General features: G+C 63.1%; 2 protein-coding genes across 4 annotated transcripts; one reads left to right on the top strand and one right to left on the bottom strand.

Annotated features, from left to right (window-relative positions):
• Positions 1 to 4,884: 4,884 nt before the first annotated feature.
• CUNH1orf174 (chromosome unknown C1orf174 homolog) lies at positions 4,885 to 11,226 on the top strand. 2 transcript variants are annotated; one of them, XM_016144375.2, is made up of 4 exons: positions 4,885 to 4,999; positions 8,930 to 9,040; positions 9,782 to 10,243; positions 10,649 to 11,226. In XM_016144375.2, the coding sequence occupies exons 1-4, from the start codon at positions 4,985 to 4,987 to the stop codon at positions 10,760 to 10,762; spliced, it is 702 nt and encodes a 233-aa protein (XP_015999861.2). In that variant the 5' UTR covers positions 4,885 to 4,984; the 3' UTR covers positions 10,763 to 11,226. The 2 variants fall into 2 exon arrangements, with proteins under 2 accessions (XP_015999861.2, XP_015999862.2); XM_016144376.2 differs by lacking the exon at positions 8,930 to 9,040.
• Positions 11,227 to 14,278: 3,052 nt separating this feature from the next.
• On the bottom strand, positions 14,279 to 24,681 carry DFFB (DNA fragmentation factor subunit beta). Of its 2 annotated transcripts, XR_001596899.2 has the most exons (8): positions 24,406 to 24,681; positions 22,559 to 22,685; positions 20,566 to 20,754; positions 19,638 to 19,717; positions 18,598 to 18,768; positions 17,683 to 17,783; positions 15,324 to 15,619; positions 14,279 to 14,814 (listed from the first exon to the last, which is right to left on the bottom strand). XR_001596899.2 is itself a non-coding variant. In XM_016144374.2 (7 exons), the coding sequence occupies exons 1-7, from the start codon at positions 24,664 to 24,666 to the stop codon at positions 15,385 to 15,387; spliced, it is 1,164 nt and encodes a 387-aa protein (XP_015999860.2). In that variant the 5' UTR covers positions 24,667 to 24,681; the 3' UTR covers positions 14,279 to 15,384. The 2 variants fall into 2 exon arrangements, 1 of the variants encoding a protein (XP_015999860.2); XM_016144374.2 differs by having other exon boundaries at positions 14,279 to 15,619.
• Between the last annotated feature and the right edge of the window lie 377 nt (positions 24,682 to 25,058).

The raw sequence follows: 25,058 nt of genomic DNA, 5'->3' as shown, positions 1-25,058 counted from the left end.
CCACCCCGTGCCCCGAACACCCATCCCCCCCCCCTCCGCCTGCCGCCCCGTCCCCGCCCCGCCCCACAACCACCGGCCTTTTCACGGTCTCCACGGCTTCGTATTTCCCAGAATGTCACAGAGTTGGAACCGTACAGTGTGTGGCCTTTTCAAGCTGGCTGCTTTCACTCGGTAATATGTAATTAATGTCCCTCTACGTCTTTTTATGATTTGACTGCTCATTTCCTTTTAGCCCTGAATAGCGTCCCGCGGTCCGGGCGGACCGCAGTCCATTCACCCGCCGCCCGCCGGAGGACGCCGTGGTCACTCCCAAGTGTCGGCAAAGGCGAGCAGAGCGGCCGCAGAGCCCACGTGCGGGTTTGTGTGTGGACGCGAGTTTTCGGCTCCCTCGGCGAACGCCATGGGCCTGGGTGCCGGATCCTTCGCCGAGAGCGCGCTGCGCTGCGTGAGAACCGGCCGCTCGGCCTGCCCCGGCGGCCGCCCCGATCTGCGGCCCCCCGATCCGCGGCCCCCCGATCCGCAGCCCCCCGATCCACGGCCCCGCCAGCCGCGAGCGGGGTTCCTGCAGCTCCACGTCCCACCGCGAGCTTCCTCTGCGCGTGGTTTTCTCTCGCTTTTAAAAAGAACCGTCGCATCTCTCTTTTAAAGATGAAGGGGTCAGCGTACTAGAGACGCTCCCTCGCCGCGCAGGTCACCGTCAGCTGGCGGTGACGGGACACGCTCCAGCCCCGGGCGGCCCGTCGCCGCCGCTGCCGACCGCGCATCGGCCGAACGCTCTGGGCGACCCTCCCGAGGCCGGCGGTGTTCGCGCGAGGCAGGTGCTGAGCCGCGGCCGCAGCGACGTGTGCCAGGGGAGGGGACTCACGGGCGAGGGTCCTCGGACCCTCGGTCCTCGGCCTCCTTGTGTGTGTTCCCGCCGCCGTGCGTCCCCTCGGCGAACGCTTTCCACGCACGCCCCGGCACGTCCCAGCCGCTGCGCCGGTCCCGAACCACGCCTGGGAGCGGAGCCCAGTCCCGCCTCCGAGGAGGGTCAACCACGCGGGGTCCGACCACAAAGGCGATGAGGACCCCGCCCCCCATGGCGGCCTGGGAGGCGGGGGACAGGAAGAAAATTCCAGAATGCCTCCTCTACCAGTGTGGGGGGGTTCCACTGGATGTCAGTTCCTCCTTGAGCTCCTCCTGCCTGACCCCTGGAAAGGGCTGGGTCTACTGCCGCCTCCTTCAGGAAGCCCTCCTTGCCGGACCTCCCTCAGCAGGTCTCACCCGAGCTCCGTGCTGCGGCTCCTTCCCTGGGGCTCCATCCCCTTCGCAGATTTACAGTCGTTCCTGCGACTATTCCACCAACGCCCCCCCACGCACGCGTGCACACACACATTCACACGCACACGTGCACACGCGTACATATGTACACATGCGTGTGCGCACACACATGCACATACACACAGGACTAAAAGCATGCGAAAGGCAGGCCCGGCCTCTGGCTCGAGCTCACCTCCACTGTGACCCTCCGCCTAGCTGGGTCTGGGCCGCACACGGGAACTCAGCAAACACTGACCGAGCGAACGAAGGAACGAAGGTGCCACCCTCTGGGAGGCAGCGGGAGCAAAGAGCCCACCTGCCACCATGTCCTCAAGGAAAAGTGCAGAATGCTAAAACGGTGAAAAACGGGCGGATTTAATTTGGGGGCAGGGGTCTGTTCGATAATGCCCCCCCTCTCCCCCAGGACATGAGGCTGCAGCTGGGCTGAGGTTCCAAGGACGGAATCGCCAGGCGAAATGGGTGTGTGTGGGCGGGTGGGCTGGGGACCGCGTTTCCAGGCAGAGGGCACAGTGTGTGCGGGGGGGGGGGGGGCTGCGCTGCTGTTGGAGGCTCAGAGGGCTCAGTGGACAGCTAGCTATCGAGCGAGCGGGAGGAGCAAGGGCACAGTGTGGACCGCGAGCAGGAGGGGCCCCAATGAGTCTGGAGGAGGGTGGGGGTGGGGCAGCCTCGCAGGGCCTCCTACATGTTCATGCAACAAACATTCATCGAGCACCTGCTACGTGCCTCGCAGGTCACAATGAGACCACTGGTCTGACCCTAGAAGCTGGGAAGCCCTGAGGGGCTTTAGCAGGGCGACAGGCCATCAGTGATAAGTGGACAGCCGGGCAGGAGGAGAAGGGGGACCAGCTGTGAGGCCTGCAGCCTAGGATCAGCAGGATGTGGGCAATGATGGGGGAAGGGAAAGAGAGAGGGAGGGAGGGAAAGGGAGGGAAAGGGAGGGACAAGGGTCAAAGATGGCCCTGGATGTCGGGGCTGAGCAATGGGGGGGGGGGGGCTGGAAACACCATTCAGGTTACCGGGTTACCAGGGTGGGACAGGGTGTGGGGGGAACAGAGCGTATTAGTGGAAACAGGTCGAGAGCCCCTTCGGGGTGTTAAATTCTGAGTGGCATGGTCAGGCCAGAGCCACCGTCAGGCTCAAGCCCAGCGGCATGTCTACGACCTGACACTGACCGTGACCAGCCATAAAGCCAGCCCTGGCTCGAGGCAGTCAGCCCCTGGTTCATGAGAACTCTGAGCTCTGGAGGGTTCCAAGGTAAAACCACTGAAGCCAGCTTATTATAAAACCAATTCCGTAAAAATGAAACAGGTTAGGTGTTTCATACGGTATCACTTTGTTGGGTTTTTTTTTTTCCTCAACAGAGGGCGGTTACATTAGTTTTCTTTTCAAATGGATTCCTGCCAGTCCACACTTGTCCTCTCCCTTCCATGGGAAACAGCCCGGAACGAAGCACAGGACCGGGGAGGAGAAAGGGTGCAACAACGGTAGGGGGCCCGTCTGAGCGAGCGCACACACGGGGGGGGGGGGCTGTCTGAGCGTGCTCGCGCACGCGCCCCCCCGTCTGAGCGCGCGCGCACGGGGCCCGTCTGAGCGTGCGCGCACACAAGGTGGGGGGCGTCTGAGCGTGCGCACACACAAGGTGGGGGGCGTCTGAGCGTGAGCGCACACCCCCCCCTGAGCGCGCGCGCACGGGGGGCCCGTCTGAGCGTGCGCGCGCACGGGGGGACTGCGTGTGTCTTCACTCAGCGCCCAAAGCGTGGCCCCCTGTACTGTGTAATTGAAGGATCACCTGCAGGGCAGGAAGTGCTGGCGGACCCTTAAGTACTCTCACTTTTTATACACTAAGAAGAGGCATCGCCAGTATGTCCCGGCTTTGAGGGAGTCGTTCCAGACGAGCAGAGAACGTTAATGCGCCAGGAAGAGTATGAATCACGCCTCCGCTACGGAACAGCGCTCGGGGGGACCCTGCAGAGGACACGGGGGCCGTGGCGCAACATGGCTCCCTCTTCAACCTTTACAGCTTTAACCGGAGAACCTAATGCTTCTGACAAAACTGCCTGATTCAAATGTTCTCACCTGTTAAAAAAGATCATAAAAAGGGGCCCCGGCGGTCATTTATCTGCGGAGCACGCGTGTGGCTGCCGTGGAGCCGCTCTGCCCCGTGAGCAAAGGCTGCTTCCCCGAGGCACAGCCAGCCATCTGTGGCCACAGGGAGGGCTAGGCGTCCTTCAGCCCCGCAAGGGCTCTGTACCCGACCCCGTGTCCTTTTCTGAGGTGCACGTTCTAGAGCTCAGGGAACTGGCGGCCTGGAGGGTTTAAGCGCAAGGCTGGGTGGCGCTTTTGTAGAAGTCATCGGGTTTTAACGCACCTTCCTGGGCTGACAAGAGCCAGTACGCCGCCAAGGGCTTTGGAAAGGGGACCAGGTGGCTCCCCATGACCTGTCCTCACTGAGGCGGAGGGGGGATGCGGAGAGTGGCACAGGGTGCAGGGGTCAAGTCCCACTGTAATAAATAACATAAACAGAGCCGCTTTCAAATGGAGCCAGAGCTGCCATGCCGGAGGAACTGCTTTGCGCCTCTCGTGCCTCAACCCTTTGGAATGCTAAAATAGGGCACAGTGACCTGCGGACCGGGCCTCAGCTCCTGCCCCAAAGAACAGTCTGCAAAGATAACAAGAAAGCAGACATGACTACCGGGCTGAAGAGACTGAGAATTTAAAACACTGTTCAGAATTAACGTCACCATGTTCTCTGCATCAGCAGCAATGCCTGCCTTATACTGATGTAATTGCTCCCTTGCACATAAATACCCCTTGTTTCTGTCTCTTAATTAGAGCAATTTGGGCTTCTGCCTGAATCAGTGCTTCCCAAATAGCTATTCTTTGATCCCAAATAAATGCTTGTTGCCTCTGGCTTTGAAAGGACTTTTATTTTTAGGTTAACAACAGGAAGAATGTGGCCATTACTAGGGGAGTTCGCCAGTTACGGGAAGGGACCAGCTGTTGAACTTTCCACAAGGGTGATGGGGAGGAGGACAGGGTCTAAGGCTGGGGTTCATTCGTGCACCCTCACTGGGGTCCTAGACCAGGTCCCACCCAACACTGCCGGGCAGTGCCCCCCAGGACTCCACCTGCCTGCAAGTGGGGTGCTGCTCAGCCCACAGCAGAGGGTGATGAGTCTCTCTGGCAAAGCAAGAGATGCTGAACCATGCTGGGTTCGCAGTCCCACCTCCAAAGGAAGGAGGCTTTGGTGGCCCCCAGGCCAGGCCGATTCCAGCACTGCCCACTGCGCTCAGAAAGTATTGGCCGAAGAGCCCAGCGAGGAGAGTCACTTCCCACCCTTCAGGCACAGGCCGGGGGCTGCAAGACAGGTGCCCCTCACAAACATGGCCCCCGCCCCTCTTAAATTTGGTGTCTGCCGAGGCAGCAATGGAAGTGCCCCTCACAAACATGGCCCCACCCCTCCCGCTACGCCCAGCGCCGGCCCTGTTGGGTCACGTGCCCGGGAAGGGGAATCCGGGCTGTGATTGGCCAGTCTTCTGGTGACGTCAGACGCCACAGCGCGGGCCGAGGGCCGCGGGGTCGCAGCGCCGCGCCGCGGGGAAGCGTTCGCGGGAGCGCGGGGCCTGGGCGGCGTCGCTGGGACGGCAGCGCGCCTCTCACACCCATGAGGAGCCGGAAGGTGAGCGGGCCCGGGCCGGGCGGGCGCCGTGCGGGGCGAGGCAGCCGGCGGCGCCGCGGCGGGCCCACGGGACGCCCCCGCCTGGGCCTCGCCCCCGGCGAACGCCGCGGCCACGGCCCCGGGGAGGCTGGTCTGGACCCCGGCGTCCCCGCTGCCGCCGGCCAGGGGTTCTCGCTTTCCTGTTGCGGGTCACTCAGCAGGTCACCCCAGCTCGGTCCCAGTTCCCCCACGTGCAGAGGGGGGTGATGTGGGGCCCACCCCCCAGGGCGGTGGGGGTCGAGGGGCGCCGGCCCCAGGCACGGCCTGAGCGGTGAGGTTCGGACCACGGAGGGTGCTGCGACGCAGATGGCCCCTGACGGGACAGGGGGCGCGGGGCCCCCCGAGTTGGGGGAGCCGCGCCAGAGGCGCGAATCCCGACCCTTTTGCCGCTGTGGCTGGAACGTGGCAGCGTCCCCTCTGGCCAGCGTGCGCGCGCGGCTTCTCCAGGCCGACGTCCCCGCCTTGCGGTTAAATTGTCGTGTTCGCCGTTAACGTCGCGGGTCCCGTCGGGTGCACCCGCGGCATTTTCCCTTGGTTTTCTCTGACCTTTCCGTTCCTCTTGTAGATGGAGTAAAGCGGCCGTTTTCTAACTTAGCGTTCTACGTTCAAATCTTTTTCACTGTTTAGAAAAAGCCTTTTCCAGGGGCTGCGGCAGGTTTGCCGTCCCAACCTAATTCCCGAGCTCGGGGCTCGTCGCTCCTTCATAGTCTGCTCGCCTTCTTCCCCCCACATCTGTCGTTACAGACCCTCTGAGGCACTGACTGCCTCTGGCCTTCCGCTGGCGTGACTGTCACGTCTTCAAGTTCGCTCATTCTCGTTCTGCCAGTTCACGTCTGCGCGTGGGCCCCTCAGCTGTCTTTCTAGGTTATACTTTTCAGCTGCAGGATTTCCATTTGGTTTTTATGTTTTATCTTTGTGTTGATATTCTCTACTTGGTGCAATATTATTGTCTTTTTATACTTGTTTAATCATGATTTATTTTTTGAAAACGTCTGTAATAGCTACTTTGAAGGCTTTTTCTGGTAAATCCAACCTCTGGCCACTCTCGCAAGCAGTTCTCTTGCCTGCTTTCAATCCAGTGTGTGGGTCAGCTTTGTGTTTCCTTGCATGCTTCATAATTTTTTGTTGAAAACTGGACATTTTAGATAATATAGCAACTTTGGGTCGTGGTCCCCACCCCCACCCTAGTAAGCTTTTTATCTGATGAGGGACCCTGCAGGCGGGTTATTGTGTCAGCACGGCCAGTGCGCCTCCAGGGCAGCCTCGGGTGTGCCCTCTGTCACCCTGGCCCCAGTGCCTCTCTGACCACACCCAGCTGTTAAACTTCATTAATTGCCGGCTGATTGCTCAGTTATTTTCTGCTGTGACCTGGGCGTAAGTTGCTCTACAGACGGATCCAATCACTTCCTGGCTTCTTTTAAGGAAGCTTCTAAATCTGCGTCTGGTACTCGCTGTGACCCCGGGAGGGCTCCTCCAGCCTGTTACTCCCCGGCTCTCCCTCCCATAGACTGGCTGGCCCCGTTCATCTGGATTCTCCTCCCCGCCACCTTTCCTCACAGTCTCCTGGTTCTCCAGAGCCTCTTTAGCATGAACTTCTCCAAACTCTGCTGCAGACGGAAGTCAGCTCTCTGTTTAGATGCCCACCTCTCCCCCGGGCAGAATCTCTGAGCCAGGACTCTATATAGTTAGGGACGGTGACAGTCTTCTCTGTGACACCTCTGCTGTAGAAGCCGAGTGCTCAGTGGGAAGGGGGGCCGTGACAGCAGCCTGAGAGCCACTGGGCGCCGAGGGGACTACCGCCTCACAAGCAGGGGCAAGGGTGATGGGCGCTGGTCCGCCCTGTGCCCACGGCGGAGCCTCTCTCTTGTCTGGACAGAAGGGAGCCCCGCCTCTCAGCCGCACTCACTCGGGGCTCAGCCTCACATCGGGTGGGACAAGGGGAGAATGAGAAGGCTGCCCTCCTGCTCCCCTGGGAAGGAAGCTCCAGGCTGGCCGTGGGGGGACGGCCCCCGGTGTTCTCTGCTGTGGCCGCTTGGAATTCAAATACCATGCACTCGTCCTTGGGTCCTCTCAGATAGCTGTTTCTTCATCCGCTTTTGAGCACAGGACCATTTCCAAAGGCTTTAAGAAGCTGGGAAACCGCACATGTGCTTTTGCCGTCTGCCTTCTTAAGTGGTCTGCTTGGGAGAAAGACCTGGAGGGTGGACAGGTCCCTATGTCCAGGCCGTTTGCCTGGCTGCAGCCAGGTGGCGCAGCTGAGCAGCAGCTCTCCGAGCGAGAAGGCAGGTGACAACAGGTAACAGGTTCCTGGCGTTAGGAGCCAGCACCTCAGGTCACTGTGCTCAGGATTAAAATGCAGCTGCAAGGCCACCTGCCCGGCTCGTGCATGTCTAAGGCGGACCACACATGGCTTTCCAGGTGCCTGTGACAGCCACAGCCCCTAGCCTCAGCCCGGGACCCCGAGTCTACAGAGGGCCTGGAGAGCTGGGTATGAGCTGGCTTTTCCTTTCAGAGGGCCTTTGAAGCAGACATCACTTATGTGACCTCAAACAGGTTCCTCATGCAAGTCCTCACTGAAGTGGGGACGCTGCCCCTTTTAAAGCTGTTTGAGCCTCAAATACAGGGCCTGGTCACCAACACCCAGTGACAGCAGCAGCCACCGGCAGGGCCAGTCCTCCCCCAGAGAGCCATACACAGTCTGTGTACGAAAACGTTTGGCGTAGGACCCGTGACGGGGGAGCGTGGTCAGCTTTCTCAGACCGAAAATGCCCGCTTCCAGAGGCGGGCGTGAGTGCGCTTCCCGGAGACCGGGTGGTAGGGCTTTGTCCCTGTGAGAGATGCTCCTTCCGTGTGACTGCCAGGACTCTGTCAGCAGACCCCTGCTCGTTGCACCGTGCAAGCCCAGACCCAGCGCCCGGCAGCAGGGCCTTCCCGGCCCGGAGCGCCTGGCCCGAGCTGCACTTCAGTCCGTGGGCCGCGGGGCACAGGGCCGGGATGCCATCGTCATGATTTCTAAACCGGCTCCTCTCCTCTTTGATGTCCTTTCGCTCCTGACCATGCGGCCCTTCGTCTGTCCCCTCCTGGGTTCCCAGTTCCGGAGCCTTCACAATGACAGCCTTCGAGCTTGTCCGACGATGCCTGCCTGTTAGTACACCGCTCACTGTTGTTATTTCTTAAGCGTATGTGGAATCCATCCCGGCCAGACAAAGGGGGCAGTGGGAAACCTGAAATCCGGGCGCGGTCTGTGGTGCGGTTCGGGGTGCTGACCCAGGGCTCAGACGCGCGGCGGAGTCACGTTAGGGAAACTGCAAGGACGAGGCCGGACAGGGACACCCCGTGCCGAAGTCCTGAGTTGTTCCCAAATCAAGTCAAGTCTAATGAACTCCTTTGTCATCGTTCGAAGCTTTCCCTTCGTATTCGGAGTGAAACACCGGCGGCCAACCTGTGCACGGTGCGGCGCATCAGACGGGGGTTCGCTGCCGTGAGCTGGTCGCGCTGACACGTGCCCGCGGCGTCTGTGGCCGTGGGGGGGGGGGCGGTGGCCTGTCTTCCAGTCTCCTGTCTGGAACTTGGCACCACGTAGAGGTCAGAGAACCCTCTGAGGAAGGAGACGCGTTGCACGTTCTAAACCCCTGGGGAGTTGACTTCGCATCTGCTCACCTACGAGTGGAGGTTCCTAGAGTGTGGAAGATTGGGGGGGGCAGTTACCCCAAGCTTCCAAGTCAGTGGGGAGAGGGAGCCCTGCGTGCACGACTTGGCTTCGTGGGGCTCCTCACATGTAGGGCGCAGGCGTCCTGCAGTGACGGCGTCGCGGGTCCGTCTGTAGTGGGGACCCCGCCGGCCACGGCTCCTTTGGGGAAACGGCAGCAGACGCCTTTGCCTCTGGTCCAGCTCACAGGCGGAGTGCGGGCTTCGGCGCGCCTGCGAGCCCAGCCGTGTGCAGCCAGCTCGGCCTCTGCTCGGGACGTCGGCGTCACCGCTGCGGCCAGGACGGCCTGTCAGGTGAGCCTCGCCGCCAGGCCACCACCAGGGCCCTGACGCGGGGGATCGTTTCATTCGGGACCTTTCCTCCGATGTGCTGGGCTACAAGCCGGGGTTGCGCAGGTGGCAGAGGGCAAGGCGACGGTGCTGTCGGCCGTCGGGGCAGCGTCCGCCCTCCAGCCCAGGGGCTGCCGTGGGAGAGTCAACCAGCCGATGGACACGTGTGTCAGGCCCAGGCTCAGCCGCCCCTGTCAGTCGTTCCGCTGGGTGCAGCCTTTTGCACGATGGCACAGTGCCATCCCAGCCACTGCAAGGGCCATGGGAGAAGGGCGGAGTGGACTGGGGACAGGAGCCGAGCAGTCCTCGTCCCCAAGGCTCGGGTCCCCTCGGGACTGGACTCACACCCGCAGCTGACAGTTTCTTCAGCGTGGCTGTGAGGAAGCCAAGGCCGGTCTCACGGGCACATGTCCGGCAGCAGCGGACGCGGGCTCCTCCGTTAGTTTCTAAGCTGTCAGACCAGGCAGCGCGCCTCCCGACATGCCTCCTGCGAACGGCAGGCGTGGGAGCCGGGCTGCGGGCGGGTCCAGACCCTTCCCCAGCCGGCCCTTCGGCGGCCGCAGAGAAGCGAGTGGCGCGTGCCCTGCGTCTGCCACGGTCCACGTGGGACCGCCGCTGGCCTCCCGGCCGACGCCGTCTTGCTCGCCACCTGCCTCTTAACCCTAGATGTGTCTGCTCTGACCTGACGTCCTCCTTTCTTGACAGACGACCTCGTCACACAAAGCCCCCGACAGGCGAACTTCCAAGAAGTTCAAGTATGACAAAGCTCACCTCGTGAAGTCGGAGTTACAGAAACTGGTGCCTAAGAGCGAGCATGCCGCTTCGCCCGCAGCGCCGCCAGAGACCCCGAGTAAGGACGCGCCTCCGGCCTCGGCTGAGGACCGCCCGGCGCTGCCGGGAAAGGACGCGGGCGTCCCTGCCGCACAGGCCCCGGCCGGCCCTGCCCTCGGTCACCCCAGAGCGGTGAGTGACGGTCGCTCCGCGGAGACGGAGGAGGGCCTGGCCCCGCTGCAACCCAGCACCCCCCCGGGGACGGAGGCCGAGGGCGCGGCCATGCGGGGCGGGTGTGTGCCCGCCCTGCTCATGGACAGCAGCGTCTTCCTGGACGACGACAGCAGCCAGCCCATGCCGGTGGGCCGCTTCTTCGGCAACGTCGAGCTCATGCAGGTAAGGCTGCCGGGGGCTCCCTCGCCGCACACCTGCGCGGGCTGCACGTGGGGGCCGCGCCGCCCGGAGCCCCGTGTCCCAACGGCGTGTCCCAGCGGAGGGAGCACCGCACCGCCGCCTTGCGGCACCTGCTCCCAGCCGCGTCCCCGCCACGGCCCTGGGCTGGGGGCCCGGAGGGTGTGCCGGCCGCACTGCGGGGTGCTGACGGCGTGGGGGGCGCTGACGCCACGTCTGGTGTGCGAGCAGCCACGCCGCTCGCGGGCTTCAGCCCCCGTCTCCCCCGCCGTGCGGGTCTGTCCTCGCTGCCGTCTGGGGGGCCGCGCTGTGCCCCACACGGGAGGCGGAGCTGCGGAGGCGCGTGCCAGCACCCTGGGCCCACGTGACAAGCCCGTTCTCTCCCCTAAGGACCTCCCCCCGGCGTCCTCGTCCTGCCCGTCGGTGAGCAGACGGGAGTTCAGGAAAATGCACTTCCGCGCCAAGGAGGAGGAGGAGGAGGAGGAGGAGGACGCGGAGACGTAGGGTGGACGCGCCACGGCTTCTGTGTTCCGTGCAGTTCGGGGTGTGGCGGTTTGGCAAATCGAGGGGTTGATAAAAAGTCGTCTCCAAGAGGGCGTGTCCGTCATCACTTCTGAGCTGAGCCCCGAAAGTCAGCAGCGCGGCGGCCAGGTGGACTGAGGCCGCGGGGGGTGGCCGGCTGCCGCTCGGGCTCCGGCGTCGCCCGTGGCACCTGCGCCCAGGTGGCGGCGGTCGCGCCGGCCCAGGGCCTGGGCCAGCAAGAGGCCGTGAGCGCGCGCCGCGCCCCACGCTGGTTCTGGCGGCGTGCGCCTCGATGCTGTTGTCAGAGCCCAGTCGTTCTTGCAGGCGACCAGGGCGGTTCCTGCAGAACGCTCCTCTATTTCTGTACAGAGAGCCAATGTCTACTTTGCAAATTTAGCAAAATGCATATGGGAAAAAATAAAATATATTTTGAAAACGTTTTTAAAGAAGTCGTATGTCCCTGGAATTGTTTCCCTTTCTGAAAGGTCTGAGCCACGGGGAGCAAGTGCGTGCTGGCCTGGGCCTCTGCGCCCAGCGCCCACCGGAGAGGCAGGGCCTCGCCTGCAGCCCGGGCCTGAGCGCTGGGCTGCGGCCGCCTCCTGTGTGTGCAGGCTGTTTGCGACATTGTCTGCCCTGTGCGGTAGGGACACAGGGCAGGGACAGGCCAACTTATGGTTGATAAGATGCTTGGTTTTCTTCCCAGTTCCTGCCCTCAGCTTTGTAAACAGCCTAGAATTTGCTAAGTGTCATGAGTGTCTTTTGTCATGTTAATGAGGCGCCCCCAGGAAGGCTGGGATCTGGTTGCCAGGAGAACTGACCTAGTAGTTAGAGGGCTGGAACACTCTGTCCCATCCTGGGGGGCTGGAGAGTGAATCAATCGCCGGAGGACAAGCCAGAGGACAAGCCAGTCCTGACTGTAACGAAGCCACCGTGAAAGCCCTGGAGGAAGCTGGTCTGTCCTGCGGAGAGCTTGCGGGCGCCTGAGCACGTGGATCAGGGAGGGCATTGGAGCGTCCTCCGCCTGGCCGTCCTCAGCGACAGCTCCACTTTCCCCAGCGCCGTGCTTCTGCGAGGCGAGCAGCAGCGAGGGCCGAGCCCCCAGTCAGGGAGCACCGTGTTACGCATCCTTGCCAGTGGATAGAGACACCAGTGGTGGTCGCCCCAAAGTGACCCGCAGCACCGCATAAGTAACGACCTGTCGGGCAGTGGTGGGCCCGGGTACGACAGTGGTCCCGTGAGATCGTGACGGAGCTGGAAACGTCCTACCGCCAGTGACGTCACGGCTGTCATAACGTCACAGCAGCACGCACTCCTCCTGCGTGAACAAACAAGCCGCCAGCCGTGTGAGCACGGTGCGTACAGTTACGTGCAGCACGTAACGCTGGATGAGGAACGACCGTTACTGGTGTATATGCTCACGAGCTACGTCTTTGATCGTTCAGCATGGACTCTACTGACTAAAAGCGCCACGAGACTTGCATGTTGGCCGCAGCAGCCTCACCCAGCTTGTGCGTGCTGTGTCCCTCGACGGCGTCCTTTTTCTCTTGTGCTTGGTTCAGTCCCGTTTTCTACAGAAACGTGCTGTACAGGTTCGGAGCCCAGGAGCAGTAGCCTGTCCCCGACCACCTGGGTGTGGGGAAGGCTGTGCCGTCTGGGTTTGATGAAATCCCCCACACACGATGAAATCCCCCGACGACGCATTTCTCCGGTTGTATTCCTGGCACTGAGCAGCATACGACAGTGCGGGTGCCTGAGCAATATAGGGGGCCTGTGGGTGCACCCCGAGAGCACCCCGATGATCCTCCCACCAGCCTCAGGCTCCGTGAGTCAGAACTCGGTTCGGAAAGCCGGAACCCTCGTGGCACGATGGATGACAGGGCAAGGACAGAGATCGGATCAGAAGAGGCGCGTGGGCAAGGCCGGGAGGTGCCCGGCACCAGCGCCGTGTCTCCAGGGAGTCAGGGAGGTGGGCACCAGCCAGGGACGCCTGCCTTGCCTTGGGTCAGGGTGTTACTGGGCTCAGACGCATCTGCCTGGAGCTCCCCCGTGAGGCCCTTGGCGACTGGGACTGCAGCCCCACCCCCAGGTGACAGGTAAGGGGCCCAGGGCCTCACACAAACCCTCCCCAGGAGCCAGGGGGCAGACAGGCTTGCTTTCTCTCTTTTTACGACTACAGCACCTGGTCTTCCTAGGTGGTCTCCCATCCAAATACTAACCAGGCCTGACCCTGCTTAGCTTTCATGGTCAGACGGGATCCGCCTTGTGCAGGGTGGCGTGGCTGGAGACAGGCTTTCTTAAATGGATGGGGACAAGAGGGTTAAGTCAGGCCCCTCTCTAAATCCTTTCTGGGCTTCCCAGAGCTTTGGGAATGAAACCCTCCCCTCCCCTGGCGCATGCCCTTCCTTAGCAGGCCCTCCCTGGTCTAAGGGACCAACACCACCTCTTGTCCTCAGGGCTCCCTCCTCACACCTCCCTCCACCCAGCACCCTCTGCTCCCTCCCAGCCCCCAGCTGAGGCTGCCCCTGCAGCTGCCTTCCCGGAGGCAGCGTCTGGGGGGTCCTAGCACTGCGGTCGGCCCACCGACAGCCCGGCGTGCAGCAGGCCGAGGCCCTCCGAGGGTCACCCGCTGGGCTTTTCCCTTCGAAGCACGTTCCAGAACAGGGCCTTGCGGCAGTAGGTGGCCTCGTGCCTCGATCTCCCCGGAGTTTCTCTGCTCCCAGTTCCAACAGCTTCCCTCCTTTGCTGAGAATGGACAGACCACAAACCCGTAGTTTGCAAAGGGGTTCAGGCACCCGTTCTAATCCGGGGCTCTGGGGGTTTCGGTGACCTAACTCCCGATGGTGACCTCTCATCTGTAGCCATCTCCCGTTGCCGGAGGCCAGGGGCCCAGAAGTGAGCAAAAAAGGCTGAGAAAGCTTACCTGGGAGAGCCCCGCCCTGCTCCAGGGCCCTGTGCAGCGCCTCGTGGGATTTCCGGGTCCTCCTGCTGCACAGAGAGCGGGGTGGCTGGGGAGGAGGAGGCGCCACAGCCCTTGCATCCCAGGAGCCCGTGGGTGGGGGGCTAGCAGCCCTGCCTGCCCAGTGGCAAGGCGGGTGGCACCGTCACTCGGCCCCTGCACTGGACGGAGCCGTTGTGACAAGTCCACTGCCTGCCGTCAAGAAGGCTCATCACAAAGGTGTGCTGTGCCAGGGGCACGTCTGGGGCTGGAGGTCGGAACAGAACAGCGGTGCCCCAAACCCGCAGTCACTGAGTGCGAGGGGCCTTGGCGGCTGGCAGGCCCGGCCCCTCCCCCACACGGGTCTGCTGGGCCGAGTCCGGCCTGTGCGCGGACCCCGTGGCCAGACGCAAACGCCGCGCGGACGGTGTGACCGCCAGCATTCCACTCGCCTGGCCCGCGCTCAGGGCCTTCACGCTTCAGCGACAAGAATGGAATGGTCCGCGTCGGCTTCGAAGACGCTACCGACCCCTTTATCCTTGTTCATTGCGGTGAGTGCAGACTCCTGATAGCTATAAAAAGTCTTTATTGCTTTTTCTGATTATATAATGTGAAAATTCAAATGTTACAAAACATAAAAAGTGAATTTTTAAAATTATGAAACATGTATTTCAAACTTCAAGTATAGCGGTTCCTCGGTGTTCTGGGGGTTTGGTTCTAGGATCGCCCCGCCCCCCACCCCAACACACACCAACATCCGAGGGTGCCCAGGTCCCAGGGAGGAAGTGGCCAGGGGCAGCGCACGCGGCCGGCCCACCACGCCCACTGCCAGTCGCGGGTGAAACCCGGGCGCGGGCCGGCTGTGTTATGGAGCGCGTGGTCCAGGCTCACCCCCGCCTGCCACTGCTGTTCACGGGCCTGTGTCTCCTGACGCGTGCGACACAGTCGTAACGGGCCACACTCTGCAGAGGTAAGCCACTCGTGCAGCCAACAGACAGCTTCCCGTAGCACACGTAAATGCTTAAAACTGGTACCCAGGTCTGTGCTGCGTAGATGTAAGGTCGAATCATGAAGTGAATGACACCTGACCGTTTCTGGCCTACAAAAACAGGAATTTCGTAGGGGTCAACACGATGCCACAGTCCGCCATTCTTCCGTGGAGGGTTCCCCGGTGTCACCATTATAAAGAGGAGAGCACTGAGCATCCTCGTGTGTTCTTTACGGAGTGTAAACATTTTACCCAAAAGGGTCATAGCCCTTTTCAGAGCATTTAGAAGAATCTAGAGGGTGGAGCCTCCCATCTGCCTGGGGACCCAGTGGACAGGCACAACGCAATGAGTGGCCAGCCCTGGTCACTACGCCAGGCCGCGCGGAGTCTGTGCTACAGAGCGCAGCAAGCAGGTCCGCTCGGGGGACACGCGGGCCCCGATCCCCGCCAGCCGGACGCCACGATCCCCTGCGCCCTGTCAGTGCTCGGAACTCGTCCTCCGCCGCGGTCTCTCAGGTATGAAAACAGTTTCTGAAGTGTACTGAAATCAGAAACTCGCAGGAAGATTCTTACTAAGTTTTTTTCAGGAACGATTGGAGTGGAAAAAAAAAAAAAAGCACCTGTTAAAACCCGGCAGTTCGCCGGGCGCAGCACGGGGCGGGGGGTGCGAGCCGGTCAGGGTCACGGGCGCTTGCGGGCGGCCCGCCTCCCCCTGGGCTTCGCTGGGCGTTTGTAGATCCGGCCCGGGTCGCAGCGGAGCCCGTGGGTGGTCTTCTTGTGGCAGGCGATGTGAACTAGCTTGAGGTTCTCGGAGGTAAACAGCAGGCTGTAAAAATACTCCCAGTCTAGTTCTCTCCCGCCCCGATCTTCAATCGCTTCAGCCAGTGTGGGGACGATGGTGCGTTTCTTTTCTATTCTGCAAAGTGAGAGACAGTCGTTTTCTGTTGTCGGGACCCCACAGGCACGCGCCCGTGAACCCCAGACGCAGCTAAAGGACGGTTTCCACTCCGCTGTCGCTAAAACGCTGAACAGCGTGTGGCGGCCTACGGGGAAAGACCGGGAAAGCGCTACGCTTTCCAGAGGCCCCATGTGTGGCGACTCCCCAGAAGGGACAGGGCGGCCACAGCTCGCAGCGGCACAGGAGGGGCGCGCCCCTGCGCCCTCAGGGGCGTCGGGCGGCACGCAGCCCCGCCCGGCAGCGCCAGCCAGATGCGCGCGGCTTTGCCGGCCTCGCCCTTAAAGTCTGACTGGTGCTTGTTTTAAATGCTGAAAAGTGCTCCGGAGAAAACGGGAGTCGACCCAAGTCCCATCACAATTACTCACCAAAAACAACGTGGCTTACCAAAAAAAAGTTACGCGATAATATACAAACGCGGTTTAAATCGAACCTTACAAATCAAGCTCAGGTCGCCACGGCCACCGCCTCGAATCCCATCTCCTCTGCTCCTCCCCGGACGTGATCGCTGCTGAGCTGGACGTCGGCCTCTCCCATCCTGATCTTACACTTGCACACGCACACACGTGTGTCCACGTCAGGGAGCTACGACACTGCTGTGTGCCCCCGTTTCAGCTACGAACACTTCGAAGGCCACATACTAACAAGTGCAAAAGCTCGTGCGCCGACGCATTGCGTTAGAGACGCACAGCGAGGGGGCTGGTGGCGACGTGGGGGACCAAGCTGCCCGGACCCCTCTGCCCTCCGGCTCGGCGGAGTACTGAGTGCAAGGGCCTTTCTTCAAAAAAGTACGTGGTTGAGGTCGAGAGAAAGGAGGGGAGCTCCCCAGCTGCCAGAAACACTTGACCCCCATGGGGAAGTGGCGCACCGATGGCCCCAGGTCCCGATAGAGGCCCAAGGGGGAGGTGGGCCCGAGACCCCCTCGCCGGCCATTACGTGAGGAAGAGAAGCTGCAAGGTGGTCCAGGGCTTCGGGGGGAAGGAAAAGCCACCATGCGAATTACCTATTGCTGCACGGCGACCCCAAACCCCAGTGTTTCCTGCGTGCGGCGCCGTGCGCTGCTGCAGGGCTGGCGGGGGCCGCGCCTTCTCCCACGGTGCCCTGCATCCCCCAAGAGCCCAGCGCAGGCTTCCTGGAGCGGCAGGGGCGCCACATGTGGTCTGGGACCCACAAGCAAGAAATTCACATGCAGTTGTTTCAGGTAGAACCACTGAAAACCCGAGCGCCTGACAGAACCAAATGCAAAACCTCTCTGCAAGGACACTTGAGCGGGTAAGCCAGGGCACCGAGGACGGGGACAGAAAACACCCCCCACCGAGGATGAGCTCGGAATCCGGAAAACAGTGTGAGGAGCAGCACCGTGGCAGGCGGGGCTGCAGCCAAGGCCAGTGCCCCGGGGCCGCCCACGCCAGGACACTGAGATGTGCCGCGGAAGGCCAGGGAGCTGTCCCCGGGGCCACCCCGGGGCCACCCACGCTCGTCCTGCCAGGGGCAGGGCTTGGGCATCGGGCACACACAAGCCGCGGCACCCAGGGAAACAGTGGTTCCCCTGGGGACGGACGCAGACGGGGTGGAGAGGGAGCCAGCCTGTGACCAGGCTGAAAGCGAGCTGTTTCAAGGGCATTTATCGCTGTCATTCACATACAACAGGCGAGAACATAATTCTATTCAGAGAAAGGCTCAGTTAAAGTAATGAAATGTTCCATTTCTGTCCCCGTCAGAGCGAGCTAGTATAGACGTAAAAACAAGACTCCTGCGTGACCCCATCCACAGATGGGGGCAAGAGCTGAGAGACGGGACCCGCGTGAGGTCACAGACGTGGACGGGCTCTGGCCAGCTCCCGTCGGGGCCCGCAGCGCTGGATGACGCCCAGTCCTGTGGGCAGCCCCGTCCACACTGCACGCCGGCGACGCCTTTGGCTCCACGACCCACGAGCTCGGCAGGGAGGCGCGGGCCCCGGGCGCCGGGCGGGCGGGGCGGGGCGCGCTTTGGGCCTGCGCACATGCCCTCGGGCCGGCACTCACACGTGGTCCAGGTTCCAGGTGCTGAAGAGGACCCGGCTCTCCCGGTTCCCGTAGGGGTTGATGGAGTGTTTGGAGACACAGTCGTCCATGTCGAAAGGACCCTGGGCCGAGACATGACAGGCGAGGCCGTGAGGTGAGCCTCTTACCTGCCGGCCTCGTAGCCAGAGGCGCCACTTCAGCCGCCCCCCACCGCGCAGCAGGCCTGGGCACTCGCCGAGGCCCCGGTCCCGTCGGCACCGAGGCTGGACCACACCCGACTCGTCACCGAAGTGACGAAGTGACGCCGGCTCGGGGCCCCCAGGCCCATGGCCCCCGCCCCGGAGGTGGTGGCGCCTGCGGGAGCGCTGCACCTGTGACTCGGTCAGGTGTCCCCCTGCAAAGCTCAGGACGCTGCTTCCGGCCAGCGCCAGGGAGTCAGGCTTAGCTAGGACCTGAAGTGTCACATCCAGCCACAAGCCCTGCAGTCCCTGCGGTCTAGAAAGCTTGCCCAGAGGAACGGAATGCTTTTCTGAGACTCCTGAACTGTCCTCTTATCAATCCGCCCAGGGGAACGTCACCCTCTCCTGATGCCGAGGGGAGATCTCTGCTCTGGGGCACCTGCGTCTTCCCCACCCACATCAGCAGTGATGTCCCCGGCCAGCAGCAGGAGTGTCACCTGGGAACCTGTCAGAAACGCAGGTTCTCCGACTCGTCCAGACTGCTGGACAGGAGCCCCGGGTGGGCCCGGCAGCCTATCAACAGCCCTCAGGGGACTCGCTGCCACTGGCTGGGAGTGGGGGCCGACGCCCGGAGGCCGCCCACCCTCACGAGGCTGTGCCCAGCGGGCCGAGGGCAGGATGTCCCCCGCCCCACCCCCATGGGAGGACAGGCTCAGCGGGCGCCTGGGCAGCCCACGGCAAAGGGCACACAACGCACCTGGCAGGAGAACCAGCCCTCGGGCGTGCAGAGCCGGCCGCCCGCCTTCGCGCCCCGGTCAAAGTAGCCGCCGTTGTACTGCGCGGCCCGGAGCTTCTGGCCCATGGCGTCCACGACCCGCACGTACTCCTCCCGGGCCTCCGCGCCCACCGCGGGGGCGTGACAGCTCACCTGGGGGACAGCAGGGACATGGCTGAGCGCCGGTGCACGAACCCTAAGCCGCAGTCGGGCCCTCAGGGGTCCTGGGTCCCGGCAAAGCCCTGTACCCGGGGACTCTGGGTTTGCAGACCGTGGCCGTCCAACCCTGGGGAGTGTCTCTGGGCCCATGAGATGCAGTATCGGTCACAGTCCGGCAGGTAAAAGACTTGAGCTCTGGGCACCTGCCCCACACCGCGCCCCGCCTCCCCCGCCCCCATCCCCCCCTGGCGCTGGCCACTGCTGCCCAGGAGAGGACGGGAAGTGGGCAGGCGAGGGAGCCCCACCGCATCGCGCCACCCACCCCACCCGCCCTGCTGCCCACTTGAGCGTGGGGGGGACTCGCACCCACGGGTGCGCCCGGGCCGTGCTGGGTGACCGGGCGGAGGCGGGAGATGCCATCCCTCCCTGCGCGGCCCGGGTCCAGTGGGAGGGACAGGGCCCCAGGCAGAGCGCACGGCGCTGAGGGCTGGCGCCCAGCAGCTGCGCATGGGGGCAGGGCTTACTCGGGAGGGGCCGCATCCCCGCCCAGCCGCCCGACAGGTGACATGCGGACAAGTGACATGCGGGCTGGCCGTTCCGCTCAAACGTGGCGATTTTGGGGAGAATTGAACACACAGAAGAACCGGACAAAAGCTGCTCAGTGTGGGCACCTGCTGCCCCAGTCAAACGGTGGCAGCGAGTCGGACCCCAGCAGCCCGTCCTGTGGGGCTGCAGGGCACAGGCTGCCGCGCCCGAGGAGCGCCGGACGCTCGGCCTGCAGCCGCCTCCGGGGTGGCGCTCCGGCCCCCACGGCCGGGCCGCCCGCCTGGACCTGCCCGCGCGCCTGCCGCAGCTCGGCCTACCTCCCGCAGGTAGCTCCGGATCCGGCTCTCGCAGCTGTATCGCAGGTAGCCGGACTTGCTCCTGAACCGGGACTCCAGACCTGGGAGGGAAAGACAAGATGCCTGCAGCCCGGCCCGGCTGGAGGAGCCGGGGCGAGGGGGCCGAGGGAGGCTCTGGCGGTGCGGTGCCGTGCCCGCCGCGGGCTCTGGCCTGGCCGCTGGGACTCTGCGGTCCACAGTGTGGAGGGGCTCGCACGCCACCCGGGGGCTTCTGCCCGGCAGCAGCTCAAGCCGCGTCTTCTAAGAGGGCTGCAGTCTCTTAGTGCCGCCTCCAACTGGCTAAACAGGCCAGTCTGAGGGCAGAAGCCACCCCGGTGTCCCTCGACGGATGAGCACATAAAACGTGGTCCATCCACACAGCGGAATATCGTTCAACCTTAGGAAAGGAAGCCCATTCTGACACCTGCTGCGACGTGGACGGACCTCGAACATGTGATGCTCAGTGGCTGGTCACAAAAAGATCCTACTTACAGGAGGTCCCTGGAGGAGTCAGATTCACAGAGACGGTGGTGGGAGAGCGGGGGCCGCGGGCTGGCGGCGGGGGCGGGGAGTGAGTGCTTCACGGGGACAGAGCTTCGGTTTGGCAAGATGGAGGTGGTGGTGGTGACGGCTGCACAACAGTGGGGCGCACTTAATGCCACCGAGCTGCATGCCAGCGGCAGGCAGGATGGGAACCGCATGTGCCATGCGCCTTACCACCCAGCTAGGTGGCCCAGAAAGCTAGGCAAGCGCCTCGTCTGGGAGCCATCGTCTGGGGAGCCCTCGTCTGGGAGCCCTCATCTGGGGAGCCCTCATCCGGGAACTGAAGTAGAATCCGGTCTCCCCTGGGTGTCCGGCTCTGAGGAGCCCCCCACCCCTGGCTCCCTTGAGCCCCAAAGCCACGAGGCACCTTCGAACCAGGGCGGGTCCTCGGCCCGGGTCTCGGCGCCGCTGTTCTCGCTGACGGTGTGCAGGAGGTCGGCCAGCAGCTTCTGCCTCAGTGGGGCCCGCTCGCCGGACAGCAGCTGCCGGGCCGCCTGGATGAGTCCCGCGTGCGGCTCATGGAACATGCTGAGGAAGCAACTGATGTCACTCACATCTGCCACCAGAAGCGGGGACACACAGAAAGGCCGTCAGTCCTTGGCGCACCGCCCGGGGAAGGCCCGGCGATGCGGGGACTGCCGGCGGGTGACGAGGGCTCCGCGTCGACCCCCCTCCCTCGGGGCCCTGCCAAACCTCAGCGCCGTCCCCACCGATGAGCCCGGTCCCTGGGCCTTGAGCCTGGCGCCCACCCCTCAGACTGGAAAGGCAGGGGACGTGCTTCGGAAAACAGAGGCCCCCACGCGACGGCCGCCTTCCTCTTGGGTCTCTTCTCGAAACAGCATCCCCGGTCTCTGCACCCCCGGGAGCCCTCACTCTCAGGAGCTTCGGTCACTGTCCCGCGACCTCCCGGAGCCTTTCCACACACGCGCGGGAGCGCCAAGCCCCCGAGCAAGCACTCAGGACCGAGTGCGGCCGTCCCTCGCAGCGCTGCACACGCGGAAGCAACGCGCCCCGAGCACTGTGGCCTGCGGGGCCGGCCCGGGGACTCTGGGCCGCTGTGTGCGCACATCGACATGACCCGCCCTTAACAGGGTCAAGAGCGAAGGTCACAGGACCACAGCAACTGACGCCCATAGGTGGACACCCTCGGGCCCCTGGTGAAAAGTCCCCAGACTTACGGCCGAAAGCATAGCATGAAAGGGAAAAAAGGACAAACTGGCCTTCCTCAAAATTAAAAACTGGTCTCCACGAAGGACCTTTTCTCTTGATGAGAATGAAAGCTACAGAGTAGGAGAAAACATTTACAAACGACAAGTCTGGCCAAAGACTCACATGCGGAAGGTGCTAACAAAAAAACTCTCCAACCTCAACAGTAAAAAAAAATTAGAAAACGGACAAAAATCAAGAGGAGCCATTTCACCACAGAGGACACAATCCTGGCTGAGTGACGACACCGTGGCCAGGGACAGACAGGCACAGCGCTAGCATCCCGCAGGGCCTGGGGCACGCAGCGACCTCTGCATGGTGGCACCGCCTAACGATGCGTTTCTCAGGCCGCGTCCGCGTCCTTAAGTGACCTGTGACTGTACACAGACGGCAAATGATGCCTCGAAAAGATGCCCGCCCCTCACGCCAGCAGGAGCCGTAGAGACGCCCCGCCCCTCCTGCGGTGCCCTGGCCATTTCTTTGCTGCTGCTTTGTTGTAACAACTGTATCGGGATTTAATTTCCACCTGGATACAACGTATGACTTAGTGGGTCTTAGTTTCTCAGAATTGTGCAACTGTCTCCACATTCAATGTCAGAACATTTTCATCACCTCCAAAAGCGATCCTGTACCACGCACCGCCAACGCAGCCCAGCCCTCAAACTAGCACTGTGCTACGCGCCGTCTCTACACACTGGACTTTTCCTACGTGGCCTTTTGTGACTGGCTCCCTTCGCTGAACGTGACATTTTACGGGTCACCCATGATGTACTGGGATGTACTGGGTGTCAGGACTTCACTCCTGGTCATGGTCAAGGTCCAATAACATCGCTGGGTTTGAATATGCTTTGCTTTGTTTACCCATTTGTTCATTGACGGGCATCTGGGCGGCTTCCACTTTCTGGCCGTTAGGACCCAGGCTGCTGTGAGCATTCACCTAGGAGCTACTGTGTGCATGTGTCCCCTGCTCTTGAGTACATATACGCATGCCTAAGGGCTGCTGGGTCGCCTAGCGGTTGCTTCATAGTCACAGGAATCACAGACTGTGCCCGTAGCGGCTGCACCATCTTACACCCCACTGGTGACGCACGAGGGCCCTGCTCCCCACAGCCCCGCCAGCTTCCCCGCCACCCTCCCAGGTCCCTGCCACTTACAGCCCTGCCAGCTCTGGCCCTTGGTGAGCAGCACGAGCTCCGCGTTGTCGGGGACGCTCCAGAAGTAATCTCCAGTGAGCTCCGTGCCATCTTCGTAGAGACACAGGCGGGAGCCAGGAACAGGCAGCTGGGACAAGGGGGAGGGGCAAGCAGGGCAGGACGCTTACTCACTGCGTGCCAAGCGGGCCCACCCTGCAGCAACAAACATCAGGTCTTTGCACCTGCAGCCCGCACGGGGAACAAGAACAGACTGTAGTTTAAAGCAGGGGTCCCCGACTTTCGGGCCGCAGACCAGTACTGGTCTGGTCCGTGGCCTGACAGGAACTGGCCCGCACGGCAGGAGGTGAGTGAGCAAAGCTTCGTCTGTCTGTGCAGCCGCTCCCTGGCGCCGGCATCCCCGCCTCAGCTCCGCCTCAGATCCGCGGGCGTGCGATGCTCATAAGGGCACTGGTCTCTGGTGCCACAAAGCTGGGGGACCGCTAGTTTAAAGAACCACGCGCGAGATGCTGTCGCGCACTAGACGGGGCGACCACCTGGCGCGGCACGGGGGTCCACAGAAGGGGTGCGCAGGCACAGGACGCCCGCTGCGGGTCGTTCTAAAACGCGAAAGGCACGCAGAAGTGGACACGCCGCGGTCACTGCTCTGGGGGTGCCCCACACGGACCCCTCCTCCTCGGGGGCACCGCACATCCCGGCCTGTTTCCAGACACGACACCACTGCCACCGCTAAGCCTGTGAATGCGCCGCCCGACAGGAGTCAGGACACAGCGCCACCCGCTCCCCTGGGCCCTGGCACTGATCAGCAGGAGCACCTCACCGCGCGCGACTCACTGCCGTCCGCGCAGTGCGGCCGGCACACGGGCCGTCCTGGCTTGGCTCTCTGGCTCGACACTGGTGCGTTATACATTTTTATGGCAGCTCCACCTCCTCCCCATGCAACACAGTCCACGCCCCGCGGGCCCAAGCCCCTCCTAGGGAACAAACAAATACAGTAGTGGCCAAATTCCCACCACGGTGGCGCTGCCAGGCCTTTAGAGGCCCCTGAGCCCGGCCCCTTCATGTTACACAGGGGAACGGGGTCCCGGCACACCACCGGCTGTGTCCTAACACGCAGTGAGCCCGGGTCCCTGCATCGCAGACCAGAGCGCTCTGACCCTCGGGGTCAGAAGAGAGACGGCGTTGTCCCTAAATCCCCCACAAATGCTGCGCTCTTAACTGGGCAAGAAGTCCGGCACACAAGGGGTTTCGAGGAACTAATGCTGATGAAATGGCGATTCCCAGCAGCCCCTCCGCCACCTCCCACAGCTCCCTGCTTTTGAAGCTGAAAAGCAGCATCTCTTATCTTCCTAAGTTTCCCGCAGGCGGGGAGCACCGAGCACCGGGCAGAAGCTTCCGCCACGCCATGTGCTGAGACGTGGCGCCTCCGCTGAGCACCGGGAGGCCCGGAAGTCCGAGGGTTCACATTCCACCCGCTCTGCAGCACCCCGTGCGCCCTCCGAGGCTGCCAACCGGGCCGTGTCTGTGGAACGAGGGCGTTCGCACCTGATGCACAGGGTTTGGTCGCGGACCCCATGACAGCCCACGAGAGGCGACTACATGGTGCCGGCTCGGGGCATCCACTGTGGTCCCGCTCGGGGCCCCGCCGCACGCGGCATCCGTCAGAACTCGGGGACACACTGGGCTCCGCCAGCGCTGACGGGGAAAGACGCGGCTCAGCACTGTCCCAGGCCACCCGGAGCCTCCGTGCAAGCTCGCTCAGCCGCCCTCGTCGGCGGCCCGGGGCCGCAAGTGGAGGCACAGCGTCCCCGGCCCGGCCCCCCGACCCGGTCCCTCGACCCTGGCGGCACCTGCAAGAGGAGGCACCCCTTCCGCAGCACCTCCTGGCAGCTCCTCCCCGCCACCCCAAACTTCTTCTGGCTGTGCAGGGCGCGCAGCTTGAACGTCTTGGGCTTCCGGGACAACGCAGACATCCTCAGGGTCTTCGGCGCCTCCGGCCGCACCTGCTTGGCGGGCCGCTCAGGCGCCTCCTCACCTCGGCTGCAGGGGCCCGGCTCCAGCGGGACTCCGCGGGGGGGACGAAGGCCGCGCGCCGCCCCGGGAAACTCCATTACCCAGAAGGCCCGGAAGAGCGGAGGCGCGGCCTCGCCTTGTGCGCAGGCCCACCGCCCCCGCCCCCCCGCCCCCCCCGCCCCCCCCGCCCCCCCCGCCCCCAAGACCACGAAACTTCATTACCCTGAAGGCCCGGAACAGTGGAGGCGCGGCCCCGCCTTGTGCGCAGGCGCCAACCCCACCCACCCACACTCACACTCACACCCACACCCACGCCCCACCCCCCACACACAAAATTCCATTACCCAGAAGGCCTGGGACAGCGGAGGCGCGGCCTCGCCTTGTGCGCAGGCGCCAACCCTCCCCCCCCACACACACACACAAAACTCCATTACCCAGAAGGCCTGGGGAAGCGGAGGCGCGGCCTCGCCTTGTGCGCAGGCGCCGCTTT

This window comes from Rousettus aegyptiacus, unplaced genomic scaffold (assembly GCF_014176215.1).
Source record: "Rousettus aegyptiacus isolate mRouAeg1 unplaced genomic scaffold, mRouAeg1.p scaffold_m13_p_1, whole genome shotgun sequence".
NCBI classification, from domain to species: domain Eukaryota; kingdom Metazoa; phylum Chordata; class Mammalia; order Chiroptera; family Pteropodidae; genus Rousettus; species Rousettus aegyptiacus.
This window is presented reverse-complemented; position numbering and strand designations above follow the sequence as displayed.